Raw genomic sequence first — 21,897 nt, forward strand, 5'->3', positions numbered from 1 at the left:
TATATATATATATATATATAGTCTGCTAGTAAACCGCAGATCTCCCTGGTGGGAAGAGACATTGGCCTTTATTGTACGCAGCTAATCAGTTTAGCGCTCAGCTTCTGTCATGTCTCTGATTGTGCAGAGTAGGTTTTAAGTGTTTCTTCTTTCCATGGTTGGAGCTGTGTGTATTGGGTGCACTTTATGAACTGTGCTTCGTCTGTTATCTCCACATCACAGCTCATTGTTGTTTTAAGATTTAAGTGTATTTTAGATATACTTCTCCCTTCTCTGTCCTTCCTCTAAACCCTCTCACGTACCCCTCCCATCTCCTCCAAATTCATGACCTCCTTGTTCATTAGTTGTTATCACGTGCATATGGGTATACACATAAATATTCATAAATGCAGCCTGCAGTCCATATAGTGCTACTCGCATTTATGTTTTCGGGACTGACCACCTGTCACTGGACAGCCAGTTGGCTGCTCTTCCCTGGGGAGAGCCACCTCTGCTCGTCCAGCTCTCTTTGGCTGCCTGCAGTGCCTTGTGAAGGGCTGCAGCCTCGTGGGCTTTTCCCCACGCAGATGGTATGTGTTGGTGTCATCCCAAATGTGGTCGTGTTGGTGAGACATTGGTGTGGCTTCTTATGTTACCAGGAGTTTTGAAAATGGCTGTGGTCAGGAAGCATCATGGCCCTCAAGCAGCAGTGACCTTGAGAACATGGCCTCAGTCTTGAATACCCAGAATCCTATTTTCCTACAATTTAGGAGCTAGAGTGTTTGGTTCAACTGGGGTAAGGAGTGTGCTTAGAAAAGTAGAACAGGAAGGTAGGCCCCTAATGCTGTTAGCAGTATGGACTGTATGACATTCCCAACCTACTGGCTGCTTCTGGTGTGACCCTCCATCACAGTCGATAGACTAACACCCTCCCTCAGCATGTATCAGAACGGACCAGTTTCTACATACCCAGATTCCTGTTTCTTTGGTTTTAGTTGCTCATTTTAGAAGGGGCCGCTTTCCTAATAACAGTAGTCCACCTGAGAGAGATCCTGGGTCTAACCTGAGGCAGCAGAAGTGAGTTTGTAACCACAGAGCAAGATCAGAAAGAGCTGGATCCTGATGCCAGCACACAAAATACTGAGGCTGTGCTGCTGACAGCTCCAAGGATCTGTACCCACCCCAGGTTCTCCCCAGCCCACCCCAACCCTCAGCCCCTACTGGAATCAGACACCTGAGTTTTCATTGTCCAGATGTGCTAAGCACAGCTGCTAGGGCCTCAGAAAGGATTATCTACATTTTCTGCTTCAGATGGGCCATGTGGAATCATTGAAGTCATTGCTTAGAAATACTGTGCTGTTGGAAGTCAAGCTTAGTAGAGAAGAATGTGGTCTTTCAGGAGGGCGGCAGGGCTCCCCACCCACCGGAGGCTTGAGTCACACCAGTTCCTACACTCCAGTAAAGAGGCACGCTTTGTAACTTAGGCCTGTTGGTTTTGGCAGAGTGAGATGGATAATCAGAGCTGAGGAGCCTCCCCTTTCTGGAGGAAGAGGACTCAGCCACCAAATGTACATTCCTTGGGAAGCTGAAACCACAGCAAATTAGAGTGTGTGTGTCCTTAGAAGACAGGGACAGCAATTAATGTGGCGATCTCTTGACAGTGTATGAAAGAACTTGTACCTGGGACATGGTGACAAAATTTAAATTACAGTGATTACGTTTCCCTGCGTATTTCTGGCTAGGTTGGGCCTTCCCCTCTGTCCTCCAGTCTCCCTGTTGATGACTGTGCAGGTTTTTTTGTGGCATCCCTTGAGAATTGCATTAACGCAGGTTGGTAATTACATAGGGATGTTAAAATAAAACATTAAGAATATCATTAAGAGAAGTCATTGCTATAGATAACTTGTTATGGAGGGTAGAGAATTTGCAGCCTAGACTTTAATTTTTATTCTTTTTATAATTGTTCTTTCCTGTTTGTATCAAGAAAAAAAAGATTTATAGCAAGCAGGAGAGGTGAAGATAACATTAAGTTTAATCTATTCATGTAAAAAATTTAATACTTTTTTGGAGGGTGGGGTGTTTCTACATGTAACCCTGGCTATCTTGAAACTTGCTTTTGTAGACCAGGCTGGCCTCAAGCTCACAGAGATATGCCTGCCTCTACTACCTTTGTTAGCAGACCTTGTCACTGACAAATGCCAGGCACTCAGCTCACTGTTCATGGTTTCAGTCTAAGAAGTGCTAATTCCATGGATGTGGTCCAGGGTAAGGCAGAACACAACATGGTAGCAGCAGGAGTGATTGGCAGAGCTTGCCCCACCTCCTGGTGGCCTAGAAACAGAGGGAGGAACAGCAAGAGCATGCCCTCAGAAACCTGTTTTCTCTAGCAAGGCTCCTTGCTCCAAAGTTTTCACCACCCCCCAATAATATGTCATAAGTCCTCTAGAAAGTCACAACTTTATCAGCTCCAAGCCCTTTTGGTCTAGTCACCTCCTGGCCAAGCATTAGCCAGTGGTTCTTGGCATGTAGGTCACAACCCCTTTGGCAAATCTCCAAAAATGTTTACATTATGATCTATAATAGTAGCAAAACTATAGTTATGAAGTAGCAAAAATGAAAATAACGTTATGGTTGGAGGTCACCCAACATGAGGAACTGTATTAAAGGGTCACAGCATTAGGAAGGTTGAGAACCACTGCCTTTAGCACTTCAGCCTTTATGAGAGAGTATGTCATACTGAACTCTTAGCAGGTCAACCCGACATGTTTTAGTACCTAGCCCTCTCCAGCCATTCTTCTTAGCCAGCAATTCTGCTTGCTCAAAACTCCCATTAGCTTCCCAAAGGCCCCAAGGCCTCTAGCCAGTTGGGACCCACTTAGGCAATCGCAAACATACTTTTATTGTCACCTTATAGAGGACAACTTCCCACCTAGCACGCTTACCCTAAGCTCCTATGCTTCCTAGTATTAGCACGTGGATCCTGATGGACAAACAGGAAATGCCTAATCCTAATGCTCCAGTACCAAGAGAATTCAAAAGACACTTAATTCTCAACTCAGGACACTTCCACACTCTATTTCCAGCTTCCTGAGTCACGTCTGCGTTCATGTTTTAATTTTTAGTACTTAAGTACAAAGGCTTTGTGCGTGCAGCATGAGCTTTTGAAAAGTATTTCTATATATAAGTTTTGGGGAAAGTCTTTAAAATGTAACAAGGAAGAAGTTTAAGACCAAGAAAACTGCTTGCCTGTAATACAGCTCAGTTTTGTGAATGGGCCTTTTCTAGTAGAACTCATAAGCTAATGAGTTGTTCATGGCAGAAAAGCTGTTTCCTGGGAGGGGGAAAGGGGCTTACATTGATATTTATGGATAGCTTGGGTGGATGGATAACTTGGGTGGCTAAAGCCTGCTGAGATATCTCTGTGTATCTGTCTTACAGCCGCTGGGTTTAAATTTTGCTTCCAGATTCTGAGCCTTTTTCAGATGTAAAAGAAAATGCTTCCTGCTTTGATTAGAAAACTTGCCATTATTTTTATAAGGCAGCATTTTTTTCCCTAAATCTTTTCTTAGAATTTTGTTGGTTGTTAACAGTTAATTGCCTGTCTTTGCTACTCCACCCACACCCCTATCCTGAGCATTGGGAATTGAACCCAGGACCTAGCATTTGATAGCCAGATGCTGTGCCAGTGTGCTGCACTCTTTACTTTTTGATTCTGAGCATAGTTTGTCTAAGTTGTCCAGCCTGGCCTTGAACTTCTGATCCTACTGCCACAGCCTCCCAAGTAGCTGAGATCACAGGCCTGCACACAGGGTCTAATATTCTTCATTTTTCTCCCTAAGTTAAGACCACGATTTCTCTAAGTATTATGGACTAATTCAGACTTTGAAGGTGCAGCCTCTGGAGTTCCAAACCCAGAAACTTTGGGTTGAAAGCTCAGGGCATCTGTGTTTCAGTTCCATCAGTAAGTTGCATTTTGTGCAGAGCTCTGCATACAGTGAGCATTAGGAACACACTGCTTTGCTTTTATGAGTAAGCTTCAACTAATCTGGATGAAGTGTCTTGTTGAATTTCCTCCAGCCTACAGGAGTAAAATACTATTATATCTGGACTTCTAGTGACCAGCAGGAGTGGAGAACCGAACCTCTGTAGCTGACATTTGAAGTGCATGTTCAGCAGCGAGCCCTCCCTCTCAAGGGCCCGATGCAGACCTGCCCCACAGTCCTGCCCTTCAAAGCAGCCTTCCAAAGGCATGACATAGAGCAGTGCAGCATACGCAGAACCATTTTAAGCATTCTCTTAGGGTAAGAGTTTATGCATATGCTTCATTAACCCTGCCGTGGCTCAGCCTGGACCAGTCTTCTTCCATCAGTGTCTTGCCTCGTCCCTCCAGCTAGGCCAAAGCACTCTTACTTAAGAGACAAGTACTCCTCCTCTGCCAAGTCCTGTCTAAACATGAAGGCAGATGTTTGGTTTTGTTTTTGTGCTACGGACCACCCCAGCCGGGTATGGGGGTCCCTCGGATGTGGGTCTCAAGGCCAGGTGGGTAAGGATTCGGTGGTGACAAATAAAAACAAACACAGAGGCAGATTGAATCTGAGTGTCACCACTGAATCCTTACCCATCAGGCCTTGAGAACCCACATCCGAGGGACCCCATGCCCAGCTGGGATGGTCCGTGGCATTTCTGTTTTTTTTTTTTTTTTTTTTTTTTTTTTTTTTTTTTTTTTAACTTCTTGGATTAAAAGATCTGGTTGACTGTATTTCCTTACACTAACTCTTGGGTATAAGTCAATGACTATATGAAAGAAAGAAAAAACTGCGGGCGGTGGTGGCGCACACCTTTAATCCCAGCCCTTGAGAGGCAGAGGCAGGTAGATTTCTGAGTTTGAGACCAGCCTGGTCTACAAAGTGAGTTCCAGGACAGCCAGAGCTACACAGAGAAACCCTGTCTCAAAAAAAAAAGAAAAAGAAAAAAAAAAGAAAAAATTGTATTACACCCTTTACCCCAGGCAGATCAAGCAAGAGACTCAAGAACATGGATTTGAGCATGATGTCATTGCCATGTCTCTTCTTCCACTGTCCAGCTCTGTGGCCTGTGACCAGTCTCTTATCTGTCACCTCATGATACAGGTTCTATTAAGAATAGAAAAGGTTACCAAGTGCATTACCCTGGAAATGTACCAAGGTGAGAGAGTCCATGTTGTTTCTTTTCTTAAGCTTCTTTACTGTGAGCGGGTGTTTACTTTCCACTAACAGGCATGTGTCTCACCCCTCCCATGACAGGTTTTTTTCATCTTTCAAACCTAATCATACCTTTTTTTCAAGCTAGCTTGCTTCCTTCCTTCCTCTCTTCCATTTTCCTTCCTTCCTTCCCTCCCTCCCTCCCCTTCCGTTCATTCGTTCTTTCTTTCTCTCTCTCCCTTTCTCCCTTTCTTCCTTCCTTTCTTTCTTTCTTTCTTTCTTTTTTCTTTCTGTTTTGTTTTCTATGATACCAAACTTGAACAGGACATTTCTAGTATGCCCATTAGATGGATATGTTCACCAGATGTTATGGTTTACACCTTTAATCCTGAGGAGAGGCAGACGCATCTCTGTGTGTGAGGCCAGCCTGGACTTCAGAGAGAGTTCCAGGACAGCCAGGGCTCCACAGAGAAACCCTGTCAAAAAAAGAAGAAAGAAAGAAAAAGAAAAAAAAGTCATGTTCCCAGGCGTGTTGTTGGCTCCTTATCTGCGTAGTTAGGTGTTGCAGGTTAACTCCTGTGTCCACAGTGATCTGTGAGTCCTCTTCAATACCCCAGCTAGCCACTCGTCCCCAGGCTGAATTTGTATGCTTTCTGCTTAGCTTACCAGAAATGCGCTTCTTGGCAAGGAACAGCTTCTCTCCTGAGCTTCCTTTGTTCCCACCAGCTTAACCCCCAGAGCTCACGTGCTTGTCTTCCCCAGTGCTTTAGCACTAGTGTCTCCTGACGCCTTCCAGAATCATGGAACTGGTGGTAGAGAATTGGCCAGTGTTGAACACAGTGGAAGGAGTCCTGATTCATCATTAGCCCTCATTATCTGCCACCCAGAGACTTGTTATTACACAGCCTATCCCAGGAAACCCTACCAGCTGCCCTCTCTTTGGTCATAGGCCAGCACCCAGCCTTTCCTCAGATTTTGTCATACCATTTGACAAGTGACTAATTGCTGCTTTTCCTTTTCTGAAAAATACTGTCCTTCACAGGGTAGGACCAAACCCTAAGTCCTCATGCCATGTCCAAATAGTAGGTGGCTGCAGGCATCCCTTGCCATCAGACAGCAGCAGCTGCTACACAGGAAAGAATGGTCTCTGGTGATACAGACATTCAGAAGTGCATCCCCAGCCCAAGCGCACACAAGTGACACCTGGGAACTTGGCTGATGACATCTGTGCTTGCCCACCCTGCTGGTTCCTCTCTGCAGGTGGCTAGCCCCCCCTGTAAAGTGGCCAGGCTGCCGCCCTTTGTCTGCAGCTTCCTTCAAGCCATGAGTCCAGATGTGAAGTCTGTCAGGCCAGGCTGGCCCAGGTTCTAGCCACCCCGTTACCCTTTTATTTTTGTGTGTAGTGATACATGTGTGTCCTCTCTTTCTTCTTAAAGATTCCAAAGCTGTCCTATTTTTCAGGAAAGGGGAATTATCCTAGAGTGTAGGTGAAAACTGAAGTCACTGAGTCCGAGGACATCCTGGCTGGATTCTCAGCGACCTGGTTCGGCTGTGCTCACAGTTAAACCGGCTTTTCATGTAGTAGAAAAGGGACTGATACCTACACTTGTCACCCCAGTGGATCTGCTTCTCTTTCCTTTTTGATTTGTATTATTGGCTCATTACCTTACACCATTCTTAGGAAGAGATTCAAGGCACTGTGGGTAAGACAGAATCACAGTATACCGAATTAACAAGAGTTCTCCAGGATAATGAGACAGCCCAGCTCTCTGGCTCCCCTTAAGTACAGATCTGCCAACTTGTCATTGACTGTAGTATAATTAAACTCCCAGAGTCTCTTGGTGAAGTATGTGGCTGTACTACCTTGAGGTGGTCATAGGCCAGCAGATTATCAGCTTCAAGGAGCTCCACCCAGAGCCTGGACTGGAATTATATAGGAAAGGAAAAGACAGACCATTTTGGAAAGTGTATAGGCTCAGGTAGCAGGTTTTAGTTCTAGGAAATAGGAAAATCCTTTAAAGATGTTTCAAAACATGGGTTTCGTTGACTCAAGAAAATGTAATATGGGCCCTCAACTCTGCACTGATATGATCTCCTGAAGGGACCACAGTCTTGCTTCACACACATGGTATCAATGGCCTCAAGTCCTGGATCTGGGCAGACATTGGGGATTTGACCAAGTTAGAGCAGTATGAACAAGTCAACTGGATTCAAGCAGTGGTTCTCAAACAAGCTGCATGCTCCAGGGGAGCTTTCTGCCATATCTGTAGGCACTGATTCAGCTCTGATCCATTAGCACCTCTGGGATTGGAACCCCGAAGTACATGTTTTGGATATGTCCTGGGTAATGTCTCGGCTTTTACTGTAAGGAGTTGTACACACTAAGGAGAAAGACAGGCCATTGTTTCTGTTTGTCCCCAGATATCAGTTCTTAATGTGACTGTCTGATTATAACCATTAGTAAGGATAAGTGTGCTGGCATTTCATACCTAGGACCAAGCATTAGCCACCATATTCATAGATAAAATGAATAATTAGGTTCAGTGGTCGGCTAAGCAGTTATCCTGGTGAGGGTACACAAAGGATACAGAAGATGAATTACCTCCTATGATAAAAATTATGAGCTGTTTAATTTATTTTCTATTCTCCTGGCAAATTACTTCTTTTTTGACTCAACCTCAGTCTTATAAAGTACCAGGATTTTTGAATACTTGTGTATCAAAGTATTAGAAGGTAAAATGTGTCAATTCAAGCATAACTCAGATACAGTAGATCTCAGAGCCTGGGTCGTGGACCACAACAGCCTCTGGGAACACATGAGAAGTGAGAGTTCTCATGCCCCAGCCCCATCCCACCTGCGTCAGCATCTTGTGTGAGAGGGGACACAACCATCATTTTTAACATACTGCTCTTCGAGAGCTGGCTCCTCCGCGATTATCCAAGGTTAGAGTTTTAAGTTAGAAGTTCTCTAAACACCTTGGGGCCTCATAACAGTTCTAAGTGTGTGAAGAGATCCTAAAGCAAAAAATAAATCTTAACATCTGCAAACCAAAGACTAGAGTCTTATCCCTAAATAAGTAACAGACACTCCCCACCGTCACCTCCACCCCCTGCTGTCTAAAGCTTATCTTAGGCTACCCTGCTCCTCTGCAGAAGCCCAGAGCCAGCTGTACTGTCTCCCCTGATGTGCTCCAGGCCTCTGGCGCTTCTTGGTGCACCCTTCAGCCTCTAGAAGTCTTTCCTCTTTACCTGAGTTCATTCTCACACTTGGATTCTTTCTGTAGCAGAGATCTGCTGTTGCTTTGTCTTTGCTGATTTAATACGCCATACTTAGGAAACAGTTTTACATCCCCCTTTCCTTAAGATACACTTTTTTCTTTTAAAATTATATGTGTAGGGGTGGGGCATGTCCTGATGCCCTGGGGGCAGGAGAGGACAGTGGCTCTCCAGGAGTGACAGGTTCTGGTATGCCACTGAGAACCAAACTCTGGTCCTCTGGGAGAGCAGTACATGCTCTTAACCACTGAGCTATCTCTCCAGCCCTTCTTAGTTTTAAAAGCAACTAGGCACGGTGTTTATAAAGAGGTAAGGTTGCATTGCTTTTCATTTGTGAGGCCCTCACAGACATTGGGGGGTTCATCTACCATCTCTAGCTGGAGTAATACTTGGGAAAATTTTATAGTACTAGAGTAAGACTAGTAATTTTTTATTCTATTTTTCCAAGTTTGGGCCCAGCTCTTCTGAGTTGATTATAAAAATAGAGAAGGTGGTTCTTTGTGTTCTGAAGTAATATGACCACATTCATGTTGGAAGCTCTCCAAGCGATACTTTTCTAGAGCTGGTAGCTGATCCTTGCATACTAACAAGACTCCTCCCTGTTGTACAAAATGTTCTTCCATATTGTGGTTCAAAATCTGAAGGTCTGTTTAGAAATAAAACCCAGGTCTGACCAGTAGAGCTTGGTTTTCACCAATAGATACTGTCTCAGCCAGTCGCATCTGGGTCTTGTTTCTACTGTAACAGTTTAAAATACTGTGATAGTTTAAGTTGCAGAAAAGTTAACAAGATAGAGTTCCTCAACACCCCATACTTGTTTCCCTTTGTCATCTTCTCCCATTGCTGAATAGAACCATTGTCACAGCTGCACATCACTATAGATACTTTAATATCTGTTCAGTCAGAACAACTTGTTTGCCTCCGAGAAGTGCAACTGCACATGTGTTGTAGGAGCCACCTGACCTTAGATTTTCCTAAGCAGAACTCAGCAGAGCTCATAGTCTGGACATGAACCCTGCGGGACTTTAGAAGAAAGTATGGGTATCCTGCATGTGGGTAGCTGATGTACTAAGCTCTCCTCCCCAACCTTGAAAAATCTGCCTTTTTCAGGCTTAAAACTTGTCTGATGATGTGTAAGCTTTTGAGTCCATATGAATGCAGATGCTACAGGGACACAGATAGCAGCGTGCCCTTGGTCTGGGATGTCAAGGATAGCTGTGTCCCTGACTTCCTCTAGTCTTTGGCCTGGTCTTAGCATCATCATGACCCCCAGATCTGATGTGGTCATACAAGCAGACACTGAGACTTCTACTGCTCCTTGTCCTGTCCCTGGCCCCTCCTGGACTTCAGTGGGCCAGTGTGTCTCAAAGTGCCCCTTTTACTTTTAACTTAGCATGCAGACTGAGCCCCGATGACCATTTGTCACTTTGAGAGCAGACATTTAAATTACAGGACGAGAATGGGCAGACTAGCTCGCTGTCCCTTTTAATCATTTCTTCAAAATTCATTTTTCTTTAACTTGACCTTCACCCCCATCTTGGACACCACCCCACAGCTGACATGGCGTAGACACTATAGTCACCGTTCTGTCCTCTCTCCACAGTACCATGAGCTCCCGACACTCTGCCAGCCCAGTGGTGTTCTCCAGTGCCAGAAGTTCACCCAAGGAGGAGCTTCACCCCACCACATCCTCCCAGCTCGCACCTTCCTTTTCCTCCTCTTCCTCATCCTCCTCTGGACCTAGGACTTTCTACCCACGCCAGGGTGCCACTAGCAAATACCTGATTGGATGGAAAAAGCCAGAAGGAACCATTAACTCCGTGGGATTTATGGACACACGAAAGTAAGAGATCATCTCCTTCTACTTAGTGGTTGGTTTTCTCTGCGTACAGAAAGAACTGGGCAGTCTCTTATTGCCAGTGATCCATGTTGGAGTTGGAGGGATTGGCTTATGGAGGGATTTTCTTTTTTCAAATTAAAAAAAAAAAAAAAAAAAAAAAAAAAAAAAATTCATATATTCTGATCACACTTCTCCACTCCCCCTAAGAGATTTTATTTGCTAAATAACTTTTTTCTTTAAGTTATTTCTCTGCTTCATTGCTTGAGTGGGATGTACTGTAAACATTTCACTCAGATCTTTAGCTATCCTAGGAAAGAGCTGTTGGAAGGACACCCTTGGGATGAACTCCATTGTTCTGTCAGTCACTGCCTTTCTGTAGATTGCTTCTTCACTGGGCCAGTAGGACTCAGAGGACAAAGGGCTTCTCCATGTGCTATTCCTGTCGTTTGACCGCCACTGTCTAAAGGTGGCTTTGATCTGTCGAGTTTGCTGCTAGTGCTGGCCAAACCTGTAGAAGAGTGAATTACTCCGACTTTATTTTGTGTTCACATTGACTCTGCTTATCTAACAAGCACTGACCTGCGTAGATTCTGATGTAAATAGGAGCCAGACCCTTTGTCTCTCATCCATCACAGCCACATGAGCCAACCCTGTTGACCTCATTTCCACCCTCTCTCCCCAGGCGACATCAGAGTGATGGTAATGAGATAGCTCACACTAGGCTTCGAGCCTCAACCAGGGACCTGCGGGCATCCCCAAAGCCAACCTCCAAGTCCACCATTGAGGAGGATCTAAAGAAACTCATCGACCTGGAGAGCCCAACTCCTGAATCCCAGAAGAATTTCAAGGTAGAAGGCAGGCTGTGGGGTAATGGTAGAGAAAAGCTGGGCATGATGGGATGCTTGGACTGAGGGGCTTAGGGGAACCTTCTCTCTCAGTATTGAGTGCTCTGTCTCTGCATCCACATCTCTTAAGTGTATTAACCTGCCCTTTCCCTGGCTCTCTTTGGTGTTTCCTATTCTAAGTCCATACTTATGTGGCATCACTTCCAGGACTCAGTAATGACAACCTGTGGCTCCCTTGTTAGCCAGAACATTTTCCATGTGGTCTCTCATCTGCTTTCTCTCTGTAAGGTCCTTTTCTTACGTTTCTCACATGTGTCACATTTGCCTTCTGGTCTCCATGTCCCCACTCTGTTGACCATGAGTAATTAGTGCTTTCCACGTGTCTATCAAGGGAACTGCCTCCTGGCTAAACTCATGGATCTCTATACTCAAAACCTCTTTTCTCCCTCAGAATCCTAGACTGTGTTCCCCTTCCCTAGAGCCAAGACTTCCTCTCCATTCCTCTCAAATGTTCAATCAGCATTTGTGTTGTCAGTGGCCTGCCCGCTGCTTGACTGCTTGGCAGGTTTTCCTGCCTGCCTCATTGCAGTCTGGAGGACTTCTGAAGATTCTCTGCATCTGCACCTCAGACACTTAGGCCTGAGGGGTTCTTTCTCTCCCAGGTGTGAGGTGTTTTGGGTAGCCCCAGGATAAGGGAGGCCATTCCAGGAAGATCCTGTTGGTGAACACTGACTGTTTTTTTTCCTTTAACTTCTGAGTTGAATGATGTTCAGGGTGACTAGAAAGATTGTTTCAGAATATCAAGAAAGTGTTGGGAATGAAAGCTAGAAAGTCCTCCCACACCCCAGCCTCCACGGTAGTCAAAGAGCACTGCTCCAGAGCGGCCTGTGCTCCTTTGTCCTTCAGGCTTCTCTATATAAATGTGTGTGCATGTGCACCACCCACAGAGATGGAGTATGCACCCTAAGCTGAAAATTCAGCATGTACAGAATTACATGTTCCTAGGGCCACTCTGGAGTTTTGCTGAGAAAGAAATGGTTTATGAACATGATTTATGGATATGGCCACTTCTGATTTCTGTCATTTCTGTTTGGGGAGCCAGCACTTAGCAGTTCTGAATCATCATCCAGGGAACAAATGGTTCCCAAGCAACCTTAAGGAAGATGGTGCTTGAAACTTATCCATCAGAATCCAAGGTGGCATATTAAAAGTTTGAAGTCCCAGTTTCAGTCTAAAAATTATTATAGGTATACTCTTTGAGGTTGGAGGATACTAAAACTTGCCCCGGAAGGAATCTTTCCTCTAAATCTTACTATCTTATTTGAATTTTTTTTCTTTTTTCTTTCTTTTTTTTTTTTTTGGCATGCTGGGGGATGGGGTAGAGAGGGGTGAGCTCAGAGCTGCCATTCCTTGGATCTGCTCATGCAGTGGGAATAATTGAAGGCAAATGTCTGTCTACACTTACTCCAGGCCTTGGCTTCTATGTCTGAAATGAATTACTTTAGCATTGCTGTTGAAGGTCTGATCACTGCTGGCAGAAGTGCAGATAGAACAAGAAGCCACCTCTGCTGGGCTGTGATCAAATTGGAGGATCAGGGGTCTCCAAATGGCTCAGTAGTTTTAAAAGTACAGAAGCCTCCCCACATATTTCCCAAGTAAAATCAAACACAAAAGCTCAATATGTAGAACTAATCTTCCATGATAGGAGAGGGAGGTCGCTCCCTAGCAGGGAGTTATCTGTGAAACCCAAGGAGCCCACTCTGAGAACATGTTGCACCTGTCTGTGTGCTCTCTGAAATCCAGGGCTGGCAACACTCAGCTGTGAACATCTTTCTCCAGGACTGGGAGCCCTGGGTAATCTACACAGTAGGCACTTGGTGGGTTTGTTTACCTTTAAGCCTGAGGGCTTGGGGTGAGGCGTGTGCTGCTAGCTTTTGACAAGACTAGCTACTGCTATGTCTCAAGGGGCAGAGAGCACCCAGCCAGAGCGCATCTGTCCTCGGCTGCCCTGAGTCCCTGTGGTTCAGGATGCTGGAACAGCTCCTAAGGTGTGCTGTCCAAAGGACTGCTGATCGTTCCCAAAGGCAAAATAGGAGTGGGCTTGATTCTCTCCTGTCAGATCCTCAGGCTAAAGATGCTCATTAGGAATTAAAACTCTCCTCTAAAGCCTGGAGTGCTGTGGGGGGAGGGGAGGGTAGAAGGAAGGAAGGAAGGAAGGAAGGAAGGAAGGAAGGAAGGAAGGAAGGAAGGAAGGAAGGAAAAAAAGATCCAGTGGGGCATGTTGAATGCTGGGAACTGGGTCTAGCAGGCAGGGGCCTTGCATGGTAGTTCTAGAACCTTGGAAACAGAAAAAAGGTGGCTTAATTTTAACAAAATAAAACTAGTTAGAAATCTATTTAATATCCACTCCTCTCTGTAAACTAGTGAGAGAAATAGCCACTTCCCTCAGACTGGTCACAGCAGCATGATCATAGGCTAGCTTGTACAAACCTTGGATTTAACTCATCATGATTTTAAACTACTTACTTTTGTGTGTGTGTTGAGTGATGGGTATGGGTGTATAGTTTGTGTCTGTGTGTTGTATATATGTGTGTGTATGAGTCTGTGCTTGCCATGGTGTATGCATCCACCTTGTTTATCACTGGGTGGCATACTCCAACCTAATTGGCCCTCAAGCTTCTGGAGGATTCTCTGTCTCTGCCTCCCATCTTACATAGAAATGTGTCTTAGTATTCTGTTGCTGTGAAGAGACCATGACAACTCTTATAAAAATAAGCATTTAATAGGGACTTGCTTACAGTTTTTGAGGCTTAGTACTTTATTATGGCGGGAAGCATGGTGGCACACAGGCAAGATATGGTGCTGGAGAAGGAGCTGAAAGCTACATCCTGATCCACTGGATCTCAAAGCCAATCCCCAGTGACATACTTCCTCAAACAAGGCCACACCTCCTAATCCTTTCCAATAGTGCCACTCCCTAGTGAGCAAATTCAAAACTAGGAGCCTATGAGGCTGGTTCTATTTAAATCACTACCAAGTGCTTGGATTGCAGGTACAGGTCCAGCTTGTACATGGATCCCAGAGACCTAAATTTGGGTTATCAGTCTTTAAGAGAAGTGCTCTTGCTAAGCTATCTCCCTGGGTATCTGACATCAATCTTGGAGTGATCAGGATTACACTACATTAGTTACATGTTAGTCTGTCTTACAGTATGCCTGCTTAATAGTGTGCACAGCCTTATTATAAGGTATAATAGGGTGAGCATTGGCTTGACTGGTTGGATTGTTAAATGGAAATGCACCAGGCCCACTGCACAGATAAGCCCAAGTATCATCTTTGTTTCTGGGTCTGTGATTCCAGCCATTCATTCACTCTTTGTTCTCTCAGATGGTTGTGGAAAGGCCCTCAGGAACTTCATGCCAGCAGTGACTTAGACCTCCTCTGCTCATGCTATCCCTGTGAAGGTGAACAGTGTTCTGCAAGAGACTGATGAGGGATGATGGGATTCAGGTCCTCAGCTGGCCTCTACCTTGCTGGGCCTGTTAGTTCTCAGTAAGATGGATTCTCAGGAGCTTGGCTATTTGCAGAAAAAACACTGAATCACATTCATTAGAGATTCATCTCTGGAACTACTTGCCATTTATGTATAAAATCCTTGTCATTTGTAAAACCAGGTCTTTGTAATCTCATGGATAGAAAGGTGCCTTAAAGCCCGCATGGCTAAAGCAGCGTGGCGTGGCAAGCATGTCTCCAGTCCCAGCATGTGGGAGGCAGAGAGGTCAGGCTAAGCTGAAGAGAGCTCTGTCTCAACAGAGAAAAAAGTCACCTCCATGGGCTGCCAGATGGTGAAAGGACCTGCCCTGCAAGCCTGAGGATGGAGTTCAGTCCCATCTAACAGTGGAGGAGGAGAACCAAGCCCGCCCAGTTGCCGTTTGACCTCCACACATTTGCCATTGGTATATGTGGCTACACACATACATCACACAATAAATAACATTTTGTCTTGAACTGCCATTAAGCGGAGCGGAAAGCAAATCCTCGAAATTCAGTGGAAAGGTTCTAACACCTTTTATTTATTCATAAACAACAATAAGCATATAAATGGCGAAATGGGCCTGCACATGTTCAAACACACACTCCTCCCTAACTTTTCTGGTCTGGCTGGCCTGGCCTGTCTCGGGGCGGCGCTCAGGTGATTGGAATCTCAACTCTTTCCCTGCTTTTTGAATCCATTGGAGTTAGACCGAGGCTGTGCAGGCTTTGGCATCTGAGCGGCAGTAATCCACTCAGGTGTCTGTGTGGGGTCCACATGGTTGTTTCTCAGCAGGAATTGAGTGATTTTGCCATACCAGACTGGAGTTTTTACTAAGGTGTTCCACACATTACTTCATAGGCTTTCTTTGTCACTCACATGCACACACATGCTCTCTATGGCTTGGTTTTCATAGTTATCTAGGGCCAAGGGCACTGTCTGTGGCGATGCCCCACCAGGGGTTCGGGCAGCAGGCATGAGTTGTTCTCGCCACTTGTGCACACTCTGGGGCTGCGGGCTGCAGCTGGCAGCTTACAGCATTGGGAAAAATGCCTTCTGAGGCCATGTGTTCTTTACATTTTAAAAATGATAGGTATCTTCAAAATTAATGAAACTTGTCTACCTTGAGATAGTATTGAGAGCCACCGGTATGTATGTGTTCATGTTGCTGCTGATTAAAACTTATAGTTCTGGGTATTAGTGCTCTGACTCATTCTTGTCTGTGCAGCACCTTCATGCCTAAGCCAGAAGAGGGTGTCAGATACCTTGCAACTGGAGTCACATACGGTTATGAGCTGCCATGTGGGTGCTGGGAATTGAACTCTGGTCTTCTGCAATAGTGCTAGTGCTTCTAAGGGTTGAGCCATCCCTCCAGTCTTGAGTGCCTGCATTCTGATGATCATCTCCTGGTTGCCCAGCACTTATATTACCTTTCATCTGGCAAACTACAGAGGCCCCCCCGTCCCTGTTCTTCAGCTTTTCCCAGAAGCCTCCTCTTCCTTTTCTAGCCTCCTGGCAGGTGCATTTTATTGAGCAACTACAGCGATCCAGACAGGTGCTTTGCCCACATTTATGGCTGAGGAGTCTAGCCCTGAAGGATGATAAGATCTGGTCAAAGATGCAGGCTTCAAGTAAAGTATATCTTTAAGACTAGGGGTACTGGTGCACTCCTTTACTGGCCATTCAGACAGGTGTCTCTTGAGTTCCAGACTAGCCAGCGTTATATAGTAAGATACCGCCATCTCAAAAGCAAACAAAAAAATCATGTTACCTTGTTATTCAGTACCACATAACATTGATAAACCATGGTTAAAATATGATAAATCAGTCTCATCCAGATCATGAGTACAGCTTCTCTGCCCCTGGGATGTAGGACCGGTGGGGCTCACATTGCTGCTTCACCCACCCAGCCTTGCCCGTTCTGTGACCTAAGCCCCTGACTCCACCATGTCTTGTTTTTCAGTTCCATGCACTGTCCTCCCCGCAGTCCCCGTTCCCCACCACCCCTACCTCCCGGCGGGCCCTGCACAGGACTCTGTCAGATGAGAGCATTTACAGCAGCCAGAGGGAGCATTTCTTCACCTCCAGGGCTTCGCTTCTTGACCAAGCCCTGCCCAACGATGTCCTCTTCAGCAGCACCTACCCATCTCTCCCCAAGTCACTTCCATTGAGGAGGCCATCTTATACGTTGGGAATGAAGTCATTGCATGGTAAGTGTCCTACAGTTCCAGCTTGACAATCTTGTGCAGGGCCCATGGCCCAGTATGGCAACCAGCCATTCGTTTTCTTCTGGGCTAGTTGGGAGGAATTCCTACCTCTGTTTCATCTTTCAGTCCCCCCTCCTTCCTGTAATAACGGACCACTGGTCATCTCAGCATTGCTCAGCACAGGTTGCTAGACCATACCCAAGACCTGCTGAATTGACTTTGAAAGATTGGTCTGGGAATTGGTGTTCTTGTCACATGTCCTAGCTGCTGAAATAGCTTTGGGTAAATGAAGCTAAATGAGCTTAGTAACTTCCTAGAGCTGTGTGCCCTGCTTCCCTTAGCGGCTGAAAGATCTCAGTATGTGAGAAGATTGCCCCCACTATCTGCCACACTCATTCACTTACTACTCCAGCCCATCAGCAGGGGATGAATCCTCCAGGAAGAGAATTAGGGATCCTGACACCTCTATAACCTAGCCTTTGGTCATATGCGTTGTCTTACTTTGCGGCCCTACTAGATCCCTGTTTTCTAATAGCCATGTTCTGTGACTTTAGACTTAAATGTTTTTCTTTCCTCTCTCTGCCCAAATCCACTCCAGCTCTCACTTGATAGCCATGACTGAATTCAATAGACACACAGCACCACATCTCATGTCTGACCCTTTGCTGCATGCACCATTATAACCAGATTTCTCTCGGACTTTTCCCTTCTGAGAACTCTGCTGCAGCAGTGGTGCCCTTCGCCCGAGCTGTGTCTTCTAAACCCCAAGGAGAGCTGTCCTTTCCTGAGCCCCCACTCACATGCATGAGCGTTCTCCCACATCTCCACCCTGCCAAGGGACATCAAACTCCCTCACGACTCAGGGGTTAAGCCATCTTCCTCTGCTCCTTCCTCCACCCACGTACAGCTAACACGTGAAGTACTGCTCCCTACCACCACCCTTCTTAAAGCTGCAGCCCTTCAGTACAGTTCTTTATGCTTTGCTGACCCCCAGTTATAAAATTATTTTCATTGCTGCTCCATAACTATAATTTCATTATTGCTCTCATCATGATGTATATTAATATATAATAAGTGTATTTGGTGATAGAAGTTTGCCGGAGGGTCACAGCCCACATGTTGAAAACCACTGCTGGAGAGCAAGCCCCACACTCTGTGGAGGTCTCATACACTCTCACCTTTCGTCCTCCAAACAGGTGCCAGTGCTTTTCTTCTCTCCCTGCACTTTTCTCCAGCCTTCATAAGCAAACAAAAGTACTATCCCCGCCCCTGTGTGTGCACACATGATCATGTGTCTGAGTTGGTCTAGCTCCTAGAAGCTTATCCACTTGGGGTCATTGAGCCACTGAGGCAGCTCGTGAGTAAAGACTACGCAGACCCACAGAGAGCCATGAAGAGGGGAGGAGCAACATGCCCCCACTGTGTACCTTTCCATCACCTCCTGCTAGAAACCAGGCAGCATGCTGGTGATTGCCTGCCCCATCCACAGCAGCCTTGTTTGCTGTCTACACTGCAATGTATGTGGGAGACAGATACATTTGTGGTAGTTTTGTTCCCTTTCCTAGATGGAGCCTGGGTTGTAGGGATGAAAGGGCAGAAAGGTTATAAGTGACACACAAAATGATCTCTTCTGCCTCCATCCCTTTGGTGGGATCAGCCTTAGACACAGCTGAGCAGTGGTTGTCTTGCAGCATTTGTTAGCTTCTGTTTACTCACGCCCTTGCTCAGTTTAAGTACATTAACAGCACAGCTGCACTTCAGCACAGCTCTTCACAAAGTTTGAAAGGGTAAGTATGCACTAAATATCCCCCGGTTTACCAGGCTGGCATCATAGGCACAGTTCCCATCCTTTGTAAGCAAGTAACTCTGGAGCCACATCACTTGGCCGTGAGCATTGCTTAGCTCCCTGTTCACAGAGGTTTAGTGCTGCGGCACAATTGAGGGGTGCCCACATGGAGTTATGTACAACACCATATCCATCCTGGCTGCCGCTGCTAGAAGGCCTCCCTGCTTTCCACTTTTCTATCTCCACTCTGAGCAGCAGCAGAATGCCCTCTTGTGGCCCAGGTGGCCCTTGGTACTCAAAGCAAGGGTTTGGTTTTTTTGTTTTTTGATTTTTTTTTTTTTTAATCATTGTCAGCTGTTGGGGGTTTAATGTTGGCAGTGAATAACCTTTGCCTTAGAAAATGGTGGATGTTGGATTTGGTTGCTGTGATATTGCTGATCAGGGTATCATTCAGGTGCTAAGCTAGGGTCCCCAGGATGGAGAATAATGCCATGGCCCACTAAACATCCCTTCCAAGGCTGGCTCCTATGAGAGACTTAGCACTCTCACTGTGGTCTGGTCTACTATTCATACTACCTGACTACAGCCAGCCATGGACAGTAGGTTATCCCTGGGATACAGAGCACAGGGGCCCTTCACCCTTCCTAAACACAAAGCCCACAGAAGCTGGGCAGATCTTGGCTCTTGGCCCAGATAAAAAGAAGTCCTACTGCTCCTGATAGTCATCAGTATTCCTTGGCTGCAACCACAGTCCAGCTTGCCTCCGACAGGCCTCTTCTCCCCCCAGTGACTCGACACTGAGGGGAGGCTGACCACTAGAGCGGCCCTGCCTGCCCCCATGTCCCACTGAGGACAGACAGTTCATCCACAGCAGAACTACATACAGCCTCAATGCAAAACTAAATGTCTCATGACTCACATTCTTGGGGGAGAGGTGGTGGGAGGTATTTTTAAGATGGAAAGAAACTGGAGGAAGCCAGGTCAGCTTCAGAAAGGCCACTAATAGCCTGCTGGAGTAGACATTGATTCCATCAACAAATGGCTTACACATGTACTGTGGTAACAGGAAATGAGGAAGTTCTTAAGCGCTTCTGCTATGGCCACATGTGTTTTCCTGTTGTCCTCTCTGTAGGAGAGTTCTCTGCCTCCGACAGCTCCCTCACAGACATCCAGGAGACCCGAAGGCAGCCTATCCCTGACCCTGGCCTGATGCCCCTGCCTGACACTGCTTCAGACTTGGACTGGTCCAACTTAGTGGATGCTGCCAAAGCCTATGAGGGTGAGTGAGGTTGCTGAAGGCCAAGCCACAGGATGCCAGGATTTATGGTCAGGTCCATAAATGACCAGTTTGCCACCCTGGGCACACTGACAGTAAGTGTGTTTCACCTATACAGCTGGAGCCCAGAGCTGAGGCTCATGGTTCTGAGCTGTGATCAGGTCAAATGCTGTACTGGGAGCATTTTATTTACTCAGATGGACCCTGATGTTTCTTCTCTACAAAATTCATGAGACTCCTGTGGCTTGTAAATGTAGTAGTAACTATGATACTCTGGTCTATAGAAACCAGGAACTAAACAGAAGGCGATGTGTGTGGGCATAGGCTATCTACTGTTTGTTCTTTAGGAAAGACTGACTTTGGTACAAGATTATACTTTCAAATTTTTTTGATACTAAGATGTTCTTTATAAAGTCGTGGTGGCAGAGTTATTGTTCTTACGTAGACGAACTGAAAGTGACCATTTCATCTGGTTTCAGTTTAGATCATGGGTTTACTAGGCAACAGAGCTCAAAAAGAACTACGATGGATAGTGACAGCTCTCTTTTCCTTTCTTCTCCTTTAGTTCATGGAAACTCTTTGATTCTAACCTATAACTATGAGCTTTTCCAGCTGGCCTCTTTACACCCCAAAATAATGTCTCTGAGTCTGAAGTATTTTATGAATAAATGCCCAGGGGCCAAAAGCTTTGGCTTGTTCCCATTACCTCATAACTCATTTATCCCATTTATTCTATTCCAAGTCCTGCCACATGGCTAGTTATCTCTCCTTCAGATTCATGTGACCGTCTTCCTCAGAGTTGGGGGGAATCCTCCCCTCCCTGACTCCATCCTGAATCCCCTCTCTCTGTACCAGAACTTCCCTGTCTCCTGCCAAGATAACAGGCCCATAACATTTTATCGACACGTGCTGCTTCCATACACTGCACAAGAAATTCTCTACATTTTCTCCTTTCAGTCCAATAAACGGTTCTTTCTCTTACAATAATGAACTTTATATAATAATAATTATGAAAACTATCAGATTTATATTCACAATGTCCAGTCTATATGCCTTTGGCAACCTTGGAGAAAGTATTCTCTCAGTCCTACCTTGGTAGGTTCTGAGTTATGTACCTAAATCAGTTTGTATCCTAATTTGTATAGTTACCAACCTAAAACATCTTCTTAATTCTAAGGACTTACGAACATTTTCTTAAACCCAGTACAACTTAAGCTTAATTATGAGACTATAACTGTCTCGTCCTCAACCCCACCACAGACTTGAGAGTCTGTGTATGCATAGCTGAGTGTGTAGGAAGTACAGGCAAGCAGCTGACAAAACTATAGAAATGACAGAAAAGACTGACTGCCTCTGCAGCCCCAGAATTCCCCTGTCGTGTTGAGCATCCATCTTCAGTCTCTGGCACAGAGGATCCTAACAGACTTTCTGTGAAACAGAAGACAGGAGAGCCCTGCCTACCTTGTCCTTGAAAAGCTCGAAGTTGACTTCCCTGCATCTTTTTGTTCAGTTTGGACAACATAGTGTCAGCTGCTGAAACAGGGCAGTGTCTTGGCCAGTGTAGCTTGCCACAGTTGAAGCAAACTCTTCATTGATGTTCATCGTCTTTGAAGTAAAGTGGGTGTACTGCCAGGAGCAGACCTGTCTCACTGTAAAAATAAGAACAGCACATTGCATTAATAAAGCATCTTTCAATGCTATGTTCTGTAGATCTTTGACGTTTTTGAAAACCATTTATTTATCCATAGTATATCTGAATGGCAAACATTGCTTTTTTTTTCTAGCTATTTACTATCTGTTCAACCTTAAAAACATATTTCTATACTTAACTAAACTAGTATCTAACATGACATGAATTTGTCTATTAACGTGTGTTTCTAAATTATCCTAAACAGTTTGTAATAGCAGCTTTTTAAAAGAAGTAGAACTTAACATTGCATTTTTCAGGATTACACAGGTACAATACCTTAAAAATA

At 45.4% G+C, this 21,897-nt stretch overlaps 1 protein-coding gene across 5 annotated transcripts in view; it reads left to right on the forward strand.

Annotated features, from left to right (window-relative positions):
• The window catches only part of Sipa1l1 (signal induced proliferation associated 1 like 1), a 288,870-nt gene that overhangs the window by 259,123 nt on the left and 7,850 nt on the right, over positions 1-21,897 (forward strand). For all 5 annotated transcript variants that reach the window (XM_031355460.1, XM_031355465.1, XM_031355461.1 and 2 more), the window contains 4 exons: positions 10,039-10,278; positions 10,958-11,123; positions 16,616-16,862; positions 19,778-19,924. In XM_031355460.1, the coding sequence (XP_031211320.1) occupies positions 10,039-10,278; positions 10,958-11,123; positions 16,616-16,862; positions 19,778-19,924 (800 nt within the window). The remainder of the gene's footprint in view (positions 1-10,038; positions 10,279-10,957; positions 11,124-16,615; positions 16,863-19,777; positions 19,925-21,897) is intronic.

Source organism: Mastomys coucha, unplaced genomic scaffold (assembly GCF_008632895.1).
Source record: "Mastomys coucha isolate ucsf_1 unplaced genomic scaffold, UCSF_Mcou_1 pScaffold6, whole genome shotgun sequence".
Lineage (NCBI taxonomy): Eukaryota > Metazoa > Chordata > Mammalia > Rodentia > Muridae > Mastomys > Mastomys coucha.